This window comes from Macrobrachium rosenbergii, chromosome 5 (assembly GCF_040412425.1).
Source record: "Macrobrachium rosenbergii isolate ZJJX-2024 chromosome 5, ASM4041242v1, whole genome shotgun sequence".
Taxonomy (NCBI): Eukaryota; Metazoa; Arthropoda; class Malacostraca; order Decapoda; family Palaemonidae; genus Macrobrachium; species Macrobrachium rosenbergii.
The window spans coordinates 44820490-44837989 of NC_089745.1; the positions used below are offsets into that span (position 1 = coordinate 44820490).

The 17500-nt window shown below is 37.1% G+C and overlaps 2 protein-coding genes across 4 annotated transcripts in view; one reads left to right on the top strand and one right to left on the bottom strand.

Moving 5' to 3' along the window:
• Positions 1 to 9042, bottom strand: part of LOC136838737 (uncharacterized) — a 122506-nt gene extending 113464 nt beyond the window's left edge. Inside the window, exon 1 of one of the 3 annotated variants that reach the window (XM_067104184.1) lies at positions 8589 to 9042. The gene's annotated coding sequence lies outside the window, so the exon portion shown is untranslated. The other 2 variants (XM_067104182.1, XM_067104183.1) reach the window with 2 other exon arrangements.
• An 81-nt stretch (positions 9043 to 9123) lies between these two features.
• LOC136838736 (silk gland factor 3-like) lies at positions 9124 to 13884 on the top strand. Its single transcript, XM_067104179.1, has one exon. The coding sequence runs from the start codon at positions 9201 to 9203 to the stop codon at positions 10404 to 10406; it is 1206 nt and encodes a 401-aa protein (XP_066960280.1). The 5' UTR covers positions 9124 to 9200; the 3' UTR covers positions 10407 to 13884.
• The last annotated feature ends 3616 nt before the right edge of the window (positions 13885 to 17500 follow it).

Genomic DNA, 17500 nt, shown 5'->3' on the forward strand with positions numbered 1-17500 from the left:
GGCTGGGCAGCAAACCTTCCTTAACACATTTTTTTTTTATAATATCTTTACAAAAATGTTCTCTGTTTCCAGAAGGAATAAAATCCAATCGCCCCTGTTCCATGGCCTTATTTTACCTTTTCGCTTCTCCTTCTTAATCAAAGTTTTATTACTCACTTAAAAATGATAAATAGCTCCCAAATTTATAAGCACTTGTAATTACTTCATTAACTTGTTAGAAAGAAGGGAGATTTACGGAGAGACGTCATCACAGCAACAATAAGAACAGCAATAAATTTAAAAGTAAATTGTAGGTTAAGACAGTATGATTCACTTCTTCGTCAACTCATCTATTAATAATATTACAGAAAATATCTTAGAAATAAAGACATTTCTTTGGAAAAAACGTGAAAATATTATACATACAAACATATACATTTATATATATATATATATATATATATATATATATATATATATATATATATATATATATATATATATATATATATATACATATATATAATATATACTGTCTATATTTACGTATGAATGTATGTACTTATGTATGTATATATAGCGCAATATTAAAACAACAACAAACCAACACTTTCCACTGACGATTATAAACATACATTCATATACAAATTTATATATACATATATATATATATATATATATATATATATATATATATATACATATATATAATTATTAAATTATAACTCTCATTCAAGAATCAAAATAATTTTGTCATCGACATGGTAGTAAGAACAAATACAAAGAATATCAATGAAGGAAAAATTCATACATTATCCTTCACGGATCGTGATGACCACCGAATGAACAGCGCCGAAACGAACAAGAAACAATTTCGCAAACTGAAATCTCTTCATGAACGTCGGGAAAGCTAACATACATTTTTGAGACGGAGTTTCCCATATGGGGACGTAAATGATTCAGATGTTAGAAGTCCCTTTCGACAGTTATGTCCGCTGCACTGAGGAATCGATGCCTTTAAAATCCTTGGCAAACTTTTATATATATATATATATATATATATATATATATATATATATATATATATATATATATATATATATATATATATATATATATATATACACATATATATATATATATATATATATATATATATATATATATATATATATATATATATATATATATATATATATATATATATATATATATATATATATATATATATATATATATATATATATATAACGATAATACTATGTAAACATACCTTTCATAGGAGTTGGGAAGTATTAAAACTTACATTATTTCACACTGACAGTATTCGGCATTGAATCAAACTCTCATTAACCTCTCTCTCTCTCTCTCTCTCTCTCTCTCTCTCTCTCTCTCTCTCTCTCTCTCTCTCTCTCTCTCTCTCTCTTTGTGCCTAACTTCTCACGAACTTTCCTCCCCATTTGAGCATAAAACTCATCCCAACTTCTGTTGGCAGTCTCGAACCCTTTCTCTTCGTTTGAACGTAGATTTCTCTGTCACTCTCTCCCTCGCTCTCTCTCTCTTTCTCTCTGAGTACTATACTTTTCTCCCTTCTTTCTGAACTTCACTCCTGTCCAAGGGTTATGACATCTCTCTCTGTCTCTCTCTCTCTAAATTTCCTACTAACCCTCTTCCTTTTCTCGTAACTTCGAAAAAGCGGCGATGCAGCCAGCAGCCTCCCAGTAGGTTCCAGCCAGCTGTTTCCTTTCGAACGCTCATTCTCTCTCTCTCTCTCTCTCTCTCTCTCTCTCTCTCTCTCTCTCTCTCTCTCTCTCTCTCTCTCTCTCTCTCTCGGGCGATTCCCCCATTTCTGCTTTCCCCTCATTTATCAGGCTCTCCACCCAATTCTCTACCGTTCCTCCTTCTCCTCCTTCACGACTTTCTCCTCCTTCTTCTCCTCTTCCTCCTCCTTCACAACCTCCTCCTCTTCCTCCTCCTCCTCCTCGCTTCCTTTCCATTCCCTACATCGCTCTTTCTTACCGGATTCACGAGGAAAGGCCTCGGTCGGTCGGGAGTCGTAGCAAATGTCGCTTGGTCTTGGAATTAGTTGGGAATGGGAAGGAATTCCGGATTCAGTTAAAACAATGCTCCGCCGTGATCACACACACCCTTCCCCCTCCCCATACATCTCATTTTCTTATGAGGGTGTTCCCCCCTCATTTTCTTCAGCGAGTCATTTCAGTGAGTCAGTGGAAGTTTTTTTTTTTTTTTTTTTGCATTTATCGTTTCATTTGTTTTCCAGGTCAGTCTGCCATGACGGTGAGTCAGTAGGAATTTTTTGCATTTATCGTTTCATTTGTTTATCAGGTCAGTTTGTCCAAACGGGTGAGTCACCATAAGTTTTTGCATTTGCCGTTTAATTTGTTTTCCAGGTCAGTTTGTCATAATGGTGAGTCAGTCGATGTTTTTGCATTCATCGTTTCATTTGTTTTTCAGGTCAGTTTGTCCTGAAGGTGAGTCATTCGAAGTTTTTGCATTCATTGATTCATTGGTTTTCCATGTAAATTAGTCAAAACGGTGAGTCAGGCGAAGTTTTTGCATTTATTATTTCTGATGTTTTCCAGGTCAGTTTATCCTAACAGTGAGTCAGTCGAGGTTTCTGCATTTATCGTTTCAGTTGCTTTTCAGGTCCGTTAATCCTAAGAGTGAGTCAGTCGAAGTTTTGCATTTAACGCTCCAAATGGTGTAGCAGGTCAGCTTATCCTAACGGTATCCTAACGGCGATGCAGTCGAAATTTTTTACTTTTTCGAATCATATTTTTGCTGTTGAAACACCAGGTAAGCCTTTAATTACATGTAAATAGATCCATCAAGATCTATTTACCTCGGGCGGAAAAAAAAAATGGCTACGTCCAAAATACTCCAACCTCGCGCATTTTCAAATTTCCATTTATAAAAACGCCATTTTCCTAACACCTCCGTCAGGTAGATCAGAGCCATCCCACATAAATCATCGGCGTCATTTGAATAAATGAGACCGGTGGATGATTATTATCAGTCAAGAGTTTATTTACAACGGCAGCAATACGGAGAATTCACCAATCCCCGATATACCTTCTTTTCTAATCCATAAAAAAAAGTTTCAATTTTTTATATCATCTCAAATCGATCAAAATCTTGATTCTTTCTACTCTCTTCTATAAAATGACAAAATTTTTGAGTTTTTTCATTAAGGAAAAGATAACTTACACCTAAAATTATGGTGACTTTTAAATTATAGGCTGTTACTTAAAAATTACTCATGTTAATGAAAAGACGAATGTCACTGTTAAGAACACGCACGTATGAACGGACGTGGAAGATGCATACACATTTATACACAACCACGAATATATATATATATATATATATATATATATATATATATATATATATATATATATATATACATACATATATATATATATATATATATATATATATATAATATATATATATATATATATATATATATATATATATATATATATATATATATATATATATATATATATATATATATATATATATATATATATATTTATAGATACATAACCCATTTATTAAGCAGTGCATAACACAATTCGATACAGGAAAATATTTATCTTAAATACGTCACTTTCCTATATACCTACATATTACTACAACATTAACAAATAGGGCAATTTTACGAAGACTATACAATATTTACAGACAACACCGGTCTATAAACAGAACTTATATATACGAATATCCAAAAAAACTTGGAAGCACCTGCAAGATAAAATATAATTCAACCGGCTATTATAAAATCCCGGGGGAAAAATTAAACACTGAACTTCCGGACATCTCAATATACAACCAGAAGGCAATCTGAATTATCGGCGTTAATCAAACCGCAATCTGACAGGGACAATATTTTTTTTGTGCATTAAGTACAAAATATACCGCTAGATCATAATAGCAAAGAATGAGGAGAAAAATATAAAACGAAAACAGACCCAAAAAAAACTCTTTGCGATAAATAGGAGAAAAATAGAGGAACAAAACACACGCAAAAAGAAAAAAAAGCCTATCAAACGAACCATTATAAGTAATAAAATATGGCAGAACGTGAAAAACCATAATAACAGCGAGAGACAGAGAAGAGACACTACTGAAACGAAGGAGCAGGAGAAGGATTCTCAGGTGAGCGGAATCGTCAACCTTTGACCCCTCAAATCAGTAACGAGGGGGAAGGTTACAGGACGAGGGGAAGGTAAGAGGAAGAGGGGGAAGGTAAGAGGACGAGGGGAACAGAGAGGGACGAGGGGAGCTTAGAATGAGGGGAGGAAAAGGGATTCACCCTCTCACCTCTCTGCCACTTCTGCCCATTTAAATTCCCCTCAGCTATGGGTGCGCAATCGCCCCGAAGCTTAAAGGGGGAAAAAATGAAAAGATACAAAAGGTAGAGAGAGAGAGAGAGAGAGAGAGAGAGAGAGAGAGAGAGAGAGAGAGAGAGAGAGAGAGAGAGAGACTGTGCTCGCAAGCGGTGAAGTCGATTTGATCTAATTTGATTAGGATTGTGTAAATTTTTAGAGATGTGATTTGGCGTCGAAAAATAATATCCCAAAATAAATGACAGGAAATCGCAGAGGTCGCGGCATATTTCCTCTTCCAAAGACTAATTGTACACAAGGGACCGATAATATAATAGCCTTTACACTTGAAAATGGCGCGTATGTAATTATAACTGAATTTATGAAAAAAGTCCTCCTGGTAATCACGTTTATGATAAATACACGCAAACTTGCACGAGCACGCGCACACACACATATATATGCATATACATACATGCATGCATACATACATATATATATATATATATATATATATATATATATATATATATATATATATATATATATATATATATTTATATATATATATATATATATATATATATATATATATATATATATATATATATATATATATTTATATATATATATATATATATATATATATATATATATATATATATATATATATATATATATATATATATATATATATATATATATATATATATATATATATATATATATATATAAAGAGAATGGGCGCAATGCAATAGTTATTACCTATACACTGGCATACAAAACAGCTAACTTACACTGTCATACTTATAACAAGTTACTACGTCAACACGTACAGTACAAACACACGCAATCATAGGCTTGAAAATAATAAATATGTTGAACACAAACGTTTTCATTCCTCATTTCATAGCAAATATAAAAAATAAATATACAGCACAACATAAAATAAAATCCATGGGTTGGACAAATTGTAGTACCGAAGAACAAAGAAAATAAAGAAAAAAAAAATGATCGAAGGTTTAGGTGCACTGCGCCCGAGGAGGGCAAGAGAAGCACGCCCTCACACTCGGAGATACTGCGAAAGCTAAGTGTACTCATAATGTAGTGTGGGTCATCCAGCCTTAGTGATTCGGTGTCCTGCCCCCTTTCCTAAATTTCATGGCAGATCGATTCGGATGCGACATTATTGGCGCCAGTCAAACTGGTATTAGCATATTCACAACCGCCATTACTCATTTTTTTTATATATATATTTATAACCTCTATCTTATTTGCCCATCGATTTCTGGTTCCCCTTTCAAAATATTCAAATTTCCCTTTCTGCAATCGTCAATTTCATAGCCGTCATTTCATTAAAACGCAAACGAATTCGTGTATTAATAAATTTAAACGGCAAGTTATTCCGAGTTCGTGTATTAATAAACTTAAAAGGCGAATCATTCTGAATTAGTATATTAATAAACTTAAAAGGTAAATAATTTCGTGGATTAATAAACTTAAGAGGCAAATCATTCCGAATTCCTGTATTAATAAATTTAAAAGGTAAATCATTCCGAATTCATGTATTAATAAACTTAAAAGGCGAATAATTCAGAATTAGTGTATTAATAAACTTAAAAGGTAAACCATTCCGAATTCGTGTATTAACAAACTTAAAAGGTAAATCATTCCGAATTCGTGTATTAATAAACTCAGAAGGTAAATCATTCCGAATTCGTGTATTAATAAGCTCAGAAGGTAAATCATTCCGATTTCGTGTATTAATAAACTCAGAAGGTAAATCATTCCGAATTCGTGTATTAATAAACTCAGAAGGTAAATCATTCCGAATTCGTGTACTAATAAACTCAGAAGGTAAATCATTCCGAAATCGTGTATTAGTAAACTTGAAAGGTAAACCATTCCATATTATTGTTTTAATAAACTTAGGAAGTAAATCTTTCCGAATTCGTGTATTAATAAACTTAAAAGAAGAATAATTCCGAATTAGTATACTAATAAACTTAAAAGGTAAATCATTCCGAATTCGTGCATTAGTAAACTCAAAAGGCGAATCATTTCGAACGAACTTAGGAATCGTCGCGGTCTTCAATCCCTCAATAAATGATTCTAAGATTCCGACGCTAGGTCTGCTTAGGCTCCCTTTCCATTGCAACTGAACTCTGGCTAATGTCCCGCCGGAAAGCAAAATTGCGCTGATGATGATATCATTCATTTTGCTGAGTGAGTGAATGAAATGGAAGGGATCCCGCTCCCTTGTTTGGCCTCATCCCACTAAATAGCAAAGAGGGAATATATTACGAGAGAGAGAGAGAGAGAGAGAGAGAGAGAGAGAGAGAGAGAGAGAGAGAGAGAGCACTAATTAATTTATATATATATGTATACATATACAGTACACTTTGTGTTTTTTGTGTTCATTTTGCATATATACTTCGCATTATATTTCGATCACGGTAAAAGAACAAGTATGAGAATGGTTGGCCGACTTTCAGTCACTAAGAAATTCATTCATTCATTCATTTATTATTATTATTATTATTATTATTATTATTATTATTATTATTATTATTATTATTATTATTTCCATTTAGTCATCTTTACATTTTGCTTTTGCACAGTCTTCTATGAATCAGCATTTTGAATAAAATTATGTAAATCAATGAGCTGAAATGAAGTACATTACACTATTGTCACCGTTATAAACTCTATTTGTGTGGAGTTAATAAGAACTGCCTTGTCAGATCGATCTCATGCGGGCCATTCAAGTCTCCGCTATAAACCCCTCCTTAGAACTGACACTGATAAGTACTAACGCCGAAGACATTTATCTTACACACGCCTGGAAAAATCGAAATGGAAAAAAAATATGAGAACAATTTCAATGCCGAATTTAACGACAAATTTTATGGATTCATTCGAAGATGATTTAACGGTATATTAAAATTTGAGTTAATCCAATGACGATAAAAATTATAAAGTCATTCGAAAACAAGATCGCGTTTCCAGTTCACTGTTCTGTAGGGAAGCATGGCTTTCATTCAGGCGCTTGAATTGCTTGAATGGAAAGATATAATTTTTTAACAGCTTTAAGTTCTAGGTCCTTCTCTGCATTTATGCATCATATGTATAGTAAATGTATTTTTGCATTACTGATTTATATATATGTATATATATAAAACATATGTAATATATATATATATATATATATATATATATATATATATATATATATATATATATATATATATATATATATATATATACAGTATATATATATACATATACATATATATATGTGTATATTATATATATATACACAAACACATATACAATTAATATATATACAAGTATATATGGTGCATAATCGCATACACTTACGCGCGCAAAAAACACAAACACAGACAACACATTTCATGCCAAAAAAAAAAACAATACACTTTGGGATGCACTTGATAACAAAGAAGAAAAAAAAGTCTTTTCAGTTACTTACTCAGCAGACTTCCGGCTAACAAAGTGAATTATGTCCTCGCGGGCCTGCTAAAGCACAGGTGTAGTAGAAGAGCCACGTAAAAAAAAAAAAAAACTACGAACTTTGACTGTGTGAAAGGCCCCCTTTGCTAAAGCTGAGCATACTGGTGACACTGGAAGCGACTTAAGACGCCGTAAATACGCTCTCGCTCGATTTTCCAAAAAAAAAAAAAAAGAAAATACAGGAAAGCCTCAGGTATCGAACTCGGTATATAAAAATACAAAATCGCCCGGGTGTCATATCGATGACGTCATGACGTCACTTTGTTTCCAAAAGCGTGCTTGGAGCTTGTCATTCAAATGCCGACGGGAAATTACAAGAGCGATGAATGAGTTTGATGATGATCTAATGCTCTGCTGAAAAGTGCATTCATCAGATTACTCACGGGGGGACGGTGTACCGGAAACGATATATCTAAAAAAAATGCACACACAAAATTTGCTCTTGCGCTCAAGAAGGTCATTATTTTACCATTAACGTCCCCCAATTGTTTTATTTCCCCCTTTCTCTCTCTTTTGCAATTAAAAACAACCAAACTTTACGACCGGAGGCGGTTTCCAGGATCACATATAAAAAAATTATCACCTACCAAAAACCAAAAAAAAAAAACAATGCTCTTTAAACTATGGTAAGGCAAATGTGGAACTAATTATCAAGTGATCTGAGTAATTGTTCGTTGCGTGTGACTGATGGTGGCTGTGGTCATGCCGGGGAGGACCCACCTGCCAGGGTCGGTATGGGTGATGTTGAAGAAGAAGGAGAAGAAGGCGGAGGAGGAGGACGGCGGCGGTAAGCGGCACGCGCCGGGCCAGGCTGCCGAAGACCAGCAAGTAAACATTCAGCCTACAATCAAGGGGAGGAGTCTGCCAGCGCTCCGCCCACTATCCCGTACATCACTCTGCAACTTCTTTGGCCCCGCCCACACGCACTCGAGCGTAACATCTGCTTCTTTCGAGTTGGAATTTGATTCAAAGGCAGTGGATTTGGGAGGTTCTGTCTACTCCACCTTTCTCGACAGGGGAACACATAGCTATTCCGACGGTAAATCGAGCAAATCAACCAAATTTGAAGACAGGGCTCGGTTGAGACAGAATAAACCAAGAGAATCCGTCTACAGTTCCTGTCCCTGAACGGTCCAATGAGGCGATAGTTTAACATGACGTCACGCACGGGTACCCCCCAACAGAAGCGACAGCCAATGGGCGGAGGGCAAAGGAGAGGGGGCGGAGTCGTACACTGTCGCTGGATGTTAGCGCGCAAGTGTACTTCAGTTGTGAGTTTGTAGGCAGAGTCGCGGTCAGACTGTTTGCAAGTCTGATCAGACTTGCTGTGTAATGGCTACAACAACTTACATCGCTTCAAGTGCAGTGTGTTCTGATCCAGTCAGTGTGCCGGACTGTCTAACAATGAACATAGTGAACACTCAAGGGTATGGGCGTGAAGCCCACGAAATGAAGTATATGCCCCAACACCAAGCGCCCATGGCCCACAACCCATGGGTAGGTTTGCCTCCTTCAGACCCGAGTCACTGGGCCTCCATGCATCCACATCCACATCTCCATCAGGATATCAAGCCTCAGCCTTCAGAAATGGGTCTCCATCACCGTCCAGCCCACCATATGTCACATAGCTGGCAACCACCAGTGTCCTCGCCCTACAGTTTGTCTGCTGGTAACGGCGGCTCTCCGCTGGGACACCACGCAGCAGCCTACGCTATGAATGGTATGCTTCCCCCACAGATGCATCCTGGACACCTGAGAGACATCCACTGCGAGTCACCTGTCACCCCTGACCACCACGTTCATCACGAGGCAGAAGAAGAGACTCCAACCAGTGACGACCTCGAGGCTTTCGCCAAGTCCTTCAAACAGAGAAGAATCAAACTGGGCTTCACACAAGCCGACGTCGGCCTCGCCCTCGGAACCCTCTACGGCAACGTCTTCTCACAAACCACAATCTGTAGATTCGAGGCCCTACAGTTGTCCTTCAAAAACATGTGCAAGCTGAAACCTCTGCTGATGAAGTGGCTGGAGGAAGCCGACTCCACCACGGGCAGCCCAACGTCCATCGACAAGATCGCTGCCCAGGGAAGGAAACGCAAAAAGCGCACCTCCATAGAAGTGTCGGTCAAGGGCGCCCTCGAACAGCACTTCCACAAACAACCCAAACCGTCGGCACAGGAGATCTCGACCCTAGCCGATACCCTGCAGCTGGAGAAGGAGGTGGTGCGAGTGTGGTTCTGCAACAGACGGCAGAAGGAGAAAAGGATGACGCCTCCCATGATGGGAGCAGGGCACGACGGTCCCCAAGGTGTCAACGGTACCCCACCAGGTCCAGGTCAACAGATAACGCCCACATCTGATTACGGACAACCCAGGTCAGTAGAACTTCCCCGTGAATTGAAGTATCCCACTTACACCCACCAGACGATGCACGGGTCTCCAACACACCTGCCTCCCCAGCATTCCCCGCCAGGTCCGTTACTCTCGCCGCAAATGCCCCCTCATAGCGTGGCGCCTCCGCACACGGCTTCCCACTGATGGTCGCTCAACCTGTGGCAGGAGCCAGCCTACTGACCAGCACCTACTGGAGGGAGCGTTGGTCGCTCCTATAAAGAATGACTCTTCCTGCCGCCCCTTCAAAAATTATAGCTCATGCCACAGGGAGCCCCGGGGGAGAGACGGACACAAAGTCAGAGCTTAAGACTCGGTAGCCACATGGCAAAGGCATCCGCAGAAGAAATGATAAAAGATAAGCAGCGCCCATTTGCCATTCCTACCGGTCCTCGTGGGTCCTCCCCAGGAGCCATTGGTCCCCGGGGGAGGGGTTGGTGACTATTTAGGTGCCCTTCCCCGCGAGGAGTGCATAGATTTGCCGTCATCCCCACTTTTGTTTCATCGAAGAGGAGGAAAAAAAATGTGTCCATTATGTGTGAGAAAGGAGATGAAATAGGGATACTTTTTCAGTGATAAAAAAACTCATTTTATTTGAACTAACCTCTTCTTGTGTCGAGGACGTGTATAAAGAAAGAGAAAAGTGTTAAAGACATGGAAAGGGAAAAAAGAAACATTCCATACTTCGCCAGACATTCCATAGAACGAAAAAAACAAAACCGTTTAGTAGACTCTCGCCAGAGCGCCATGTTTATATACAGATTCATTTTATCTGTTTTCCTCAGTGACGTGAAAGAGTAGTCGTGTCGAAATAAACAATTAAACTGAGCTTCATATATTTCCATGTGAAAAATTATGTAGCGGTTGCGTCGACTCTTGATTCCTTTTGTGTGTGAGTGTGTGTGTGCGTGTGTGTGTGTGTGTGCAGCGTCTTTTGAACATTTCCTCCAGCGGTAGAATGATGATGGGTGGCATGGGGGTTGCTTTTGGGCGTCCCAGCGCTTGGGCGCTCAGCCCACAACACACCTGTGCGGGCGGCCCCACAACCCACGCCCACCTGTCAAAGAAGTATTCCGACGCCATCGAAGGCTTGTCTGTCTGTCGTTGTGGGTGTTGTCCGTCCGTCCGTGGTGGTGTCGCCGCTCAGCAGCCCCCTGTACCCCGCCCCCCTCTTAAACGCACCACCACCACCACCACCATCATCATCTTCATCATCATCATCTTCTTCTTCTTCTTCATCAACACCGCTAAACAGCATCCATCATCTCCCCAGGTAGGCCACAACCTGTATAACACCCTCTTGAGCCTCCACCACTTCCAACGCCGCTGCTGGACTTTTATTGCTAGAAATATTAATATAATAATAATAATCACAGTCAATAGCAACACCACAGCAACTTTTACATTACAGCTAAATAAATAAATCGATCAATATTCAAATGCGAGAGCGCTGCTGATGATCAGTTCGAAACAGTCGTGATGACGTCGATACACCTTTCTTTTTTTTCTCTTTTTTTTTGGTCGATTTTTCCAGTCGAAGAAAATGATGATGGTAGAAGTGGTGAGAGCGAGCGAGAGAGGAGGAGGAGGATAATATGAGCGAGTGCGAGAAGATAAACAAACAACTGGTGAGTGTTGTTGTCGTTGTTGTGTGTGTGGGTGTGGGAGGCCGCCCGCCTGTCCGCACGCCCGCCCGCCCACCCGCCGCCCGCCGCCGTGTACATAGTCAACCCCTTGTAAATACTCGAAGAGAGAAAGAAGAAAAAAGAAGATAAAAGAAACTGTGGCGGTGGATGCCCCGTCAGGCAGCGCCGCACTTGTGATACGTCTCCCGAGGTGAATTTGTAATAATAATAATTTCATTGTACTATATGTATCATTCATACTTAGATTAACCCCCGGAATTTATTTAGTTTGTGTTGGCTGTTTCCCCCGCTGATATGCTAACGTCGGAGTGGACTGGTGATGTGTGGTGATGTAGTGGTGTACATATTTAAGTGAGAAATAAATAAGATAATTATTAATAATCATAAAAACCAACAAGCAGCCTCCGTTCCGTGTCGCTGTGGCTACCGCTGGATTCCAAATAACGTGGACTGCGTGTCGTGTCGTGGAAAGGAAAGAAAGAAAGCCGCCCACCCGCTCGCTCCCTTCGCCCAAAATCACTGTCATCCTCCTCAGCGGTAGCCGGGCGGTGGCTTCGTCGTCCGGTGATTCCCACTACGACTTATATCGGTAAACTCTTGACAGCGTTCCCCAGCCTACGAAAATTGATCCAAGACGTGAAAATAAGGAAAAGGAGAATAAATAACCGGGACATATTTTTTTTTTCTTAAATGAGCGCCAGTATAAATAAATAAATAAATAACACTTTGGAAATGACAGCAAAATAATATCAGGTATAATATAAATAATACTTTGCGCCTAAAATAATAATAACAATCATTCCGCGATGTCTCCCCTTCTGCGGGAGGCGGGTACCACCGCCCTTGTGTTCTCCCCTTATTGTCCCCACGATCACCGCTGTGCAGTCCCGTAGGTGCTCCCACCCCTGGTCCCCCCTACTTCGAGTTTCGTGGCCCACGACGTCTCAACCCATATTGCTTTAACCCACGGCGACATCCGGTACCTGTTGGACCGCAACAACCAATCTGCCAACTTCGCTGTCCAAGGAGTAAGCGTGGGTTTTCACCGCTGTTCTATTTACCTTAAGAATTACAACAGAAGCGTCGTCGACCCGCGGTGTCAGCGAAGGTACCGGGTGCCGCCTTCGTGGAACAAGAACCTCCTCTTCGTCATCAATCAGCGCTGGAGCCCGTAGGTCCTGTGTGTACGAATATATACATACAGGCGGCGATCGGGCCGTGGGTGGTGGGGGCTGACCCTATCCATCTGCACAGCCGGGGTTGTGAACGGGGCGGAGAAAAAGGAAAACAAAAAAGGGAAAGATTAAATGAACTGGAATATATATACAGTATATACCCCACTCAACTTCCAAACCGCATGCGTGGGTAGCGAGAAGAAGAAGAATTCCAGAAAGAAAATAGAAATGAAAAATAAAGAGAAATGCAAAAAATAAAGAATAAAAAATTGGCGCCGTGCTCAACGTCTCATCACCCCGTCTGTGTTTGTTCATTAATGTTCTGAATGTCTGTATGAGGCTCTATAGTAACGTAGGTGATACGTGATCCTGAAATATTACCTCACTGTCAAATCACGCCTAAAAATAATACCGCTATTACTGTTGTATTACTACTACCATTACTACTATCATGTAGGCCCCCCTCCTATACAATCCTTCCCTCCCTTCCCCCCCACCCCCTTAATCTACCAATCCTTCACGGGTAAAGATAAAAAAAAAATATACAGAAATTCCTTACGAAAATTTACTCTTAGTAAAAAAACCACAATGATTTTCATGCATTCATAACGAAATAATAAAGAAAGAGACTTTTTACACTGTGGACATTTCTTTGCTTTTTTGTCAGAGTACAAAGGATCACGTGAGACAGGATAATCTTAATATCCACTTTAAGAATAATTTGAAAAAAAAATCTGTAGTCAAGAAATGTACATAACCTTGTATTAAACTTATTATGAATAATAAAAGAAAGATTTGTCTATACTGTGGGTTTAATTTGATACCAGAAACCACCTGAAATTCTTATCATTCTTATTTAAAAACAGAAATATGGAACGAAAAGATGCTATTTATTATTTTCCAGAAATTACAAAATATCAATAAAAAGAGAAAAAAATACCCATTTAAATTATAACGTACAACAATCGATTTGAAAACCTTACAACGGAAAAAATATAAGTAAACGAAAAATTGGCTTATATAAAATCATCCAGTATAATTACATTTCTATACTTGCAAATGCCTTACGTCATTATTCACTTTGATTATAATTACATTACTATGAAATAATGTCCTATACTGGTACAACTGTAAAAAAAATCTGTTGGATTCAAATATATGTAAAATGTTTTAATATGTAACAATAATAGTTATCTATTAGAGATTATCTTATTCTGTATGTAAAAACAGCATGTTATATTTATGTGTGTGTATATTTGTACTGACGGAGAAAGAAAAAATTATATACATATATATAATATATATGTGTGTACATATAAATATTTAATGTGTGTAAAATGTGTATGTGCTATAATCAATATTAAAATCATCTATAATAATCTAAATAAGTATTTCCCCAATAAAACTGTCATTTAAATATTATTGCATGTCTACGTCCGCATTACAAGCATACGCATTTTACAATACACATGTTCACACACTTTTACAAAACACACGCTGCATAGCTATTATTCACATAATGACTACGTGTACATTTAGTTTTAGCTGCAATTCAGGATCTGTATTTGTTAAGCGTATAGTTTCAAAAAGTTTTTTGATCATATATATGTATACACCAAAATACAGGTAAAATTATAGTTTTTGTTATGATTATATATATATCATATATATAATTTATATTTATATATATATTTTATATATATGTATGTGATGTATATATAAAAATTATTTTCCTGTAATGCTGTACTGTACTTGCATTAGGATTTATATGTAATATGTGTAAACATTGGTGGAAGTTGGGGAATCCATTTGAAATCTCTGTTTCTTATTTAATTGTAAATTTTAAAATGAAGTACGAAACTTAAAATACATACAGCCACACACACAATATATATATATATATATATATATATATATATATATATATATATATATATATATATATATATATATATATACATATATACATATATATATATACATATACATATATACATATATATATATATATATATATATATATATATATATATATATATATATATATATATATATATATATATATATAAATTATATGTATGTGTGTAGGAGGCCACTAACATACTGTTGTTAAGGATGACTAGCAAATGCTCTAAGCGATATAATTGTATATAGTTACCAATTTCCTTCTACACTGTTTCGAAAAAGTTTTAACTGTGCAGTAGCAAATCAAGCTCCGCACAATATGCATTTCAACCAGTCCTAATCTGCGTCTCACGTTTTTGGCCCAAAATTCTTAAGCTTAAGGAATTCGATACTCCGAGATTTTTCTCTTTCATATTATCTGTTACATAATCAACTCCAACTTCCTGTCTTTCAGGCAGTAACTGACTTTAAATCTATTAAAGTTATCCTTGCTACTCGTTTACACTGTATTCCGTAAAATAAATTTATTGTATCTTATAAATTCTCATATTTTTCAGTTTTAAATTTTTGCCATATAAATCTTATCGCTCATCATGTTACAACTTCCGATGGATAACAATATTTGTGATACGAGAATTGAATTACTTAAAGATACATTGTAATCCTTAACCGTAAGAGTATTAATTTACACTTATATCCATTTTCGTCTAAAAGTCTTTGGCTCCTGAGAAAATAAGATATCAGCTATTGCTACGTAAATCCATGAAATCTGGAACAAGGGTGTATCGCTGCGTGTAAAGTTTCTATGGCAACAGCTGTCTCATATACACACATATATTTATATTTATATATATATATATATATATATATATATATATATATATATATATATATATATATATATATATATATATATATATATATATATACTGTATATACACATATACATATGTAACACAACACACACACACACACATATATATATATATATATATATATATATATATATATATATATATATATATATACATATATATATAATTACTTCAAGTGCTATACATATACTGTATATATGAGTATACTGAGATATTGCTTTTAATCATTTCCATCTTTTCCCCCACAATTTATTTTTGCATATATATCATAAGATTGCAGACATTTCCCGACCAACGTTCCCCGCTAATTTTCGCCGCAGGAACAAGATTCAAGCAAGGAAAAAAATTTTATACAATATAAACATATTCTCTTCTCTTCCCGTAACTGATGTTCACTGCAAAATTACAAATCACATCGGCGTTCAAATGCAACGTTGTTATAAATAAGCGTAATTGCCACTTGGCGCCTTACTTACCAAATGGTGCAATACCCAAAAGCAGAGAGGAATGTCAAAGCTTTAATATAAATGTTAAATGCGTTTTTTTCCACTTTCAATCTTTTTTTTTTTTTTTAGCGTAGTGAATTTTTAGATCTCTCCAATTTATCAAATACATATTAGATTCCTACCAAGAGATGGACTTGTATCACAGCAGTCTGAACTTGCGTTATTCGCTTTCCATGTTATCTCTCGATATTGTTATTAAAGTTAAAAATTCATTACTTAAGAGACCTGACGAATTTAGAACTGGACCCCAAACTTGGCAAGACGGCACGGAGAATATTGCAAAATATTAGCTTACTTATTTTACCCTCTCTGTAAATTTATATGAATGACATTACAGTAAAATGAATAACGCGTTAGTAATGAATTCTGACTTCAGTTTATTTGCAGGCGCCTGAATTACAAAATCCTAAGGATCAAGGATAAATAAATGAAAACGGTTAATATCTGCAACTAAATAAGCAGTAATGACACTTGCGATAGTGTTTCTAATATGAATTACTAGAGAAAATATACCTTTTTTCGATTAACTTTTACCATACTACAGGAACCGCGACCCTCGATTTTATAATACCACTTAAAAAAAAAACACCTGCTTCATCTCTGAGTCGTGCATAGTGGCCCATCATCATTTCGGCAAATCTATAAGTGGCCCGAAACTGAGGAGGCAATTGGTTTGTTTGAGGGACGAGACAGGCACCAATAGTGGTCAGAGATCAGCAGTGCGGAGGGGGAGATAGAAGAAGAGAGAGAGAGAGAGAGCAGGAAGGGGGGAAGGGATCTTTTCATGGTTCCTGAATGGTCCGTAATCCCCCCACAGCTGTGTTTATAGTGGGATTAGGATCACTGCTGCCAAAATCCCAACTCAAAAATTAAGGGGGCCATTGGTTATAGTGTTTTTCCGCGGATATAAGCATGTGCTGTCAATCAGGGGCTGGTTGCACAGCGGAATGGAAAGAAAAACCCGATGGAAGGTTTTTATTACCCGCATTGCTTGGAGATAATATAAAACGTTTCTTTGTTTAATTTAAAACGTTTATTTGTTTAATACTGTGTCCAGAGACGTGGACACTTAGCATCTCTGAGTATTTTTATGAGAGCTGGCCAACTTTTTCCGATTTTGCAATTTCAAAGAGG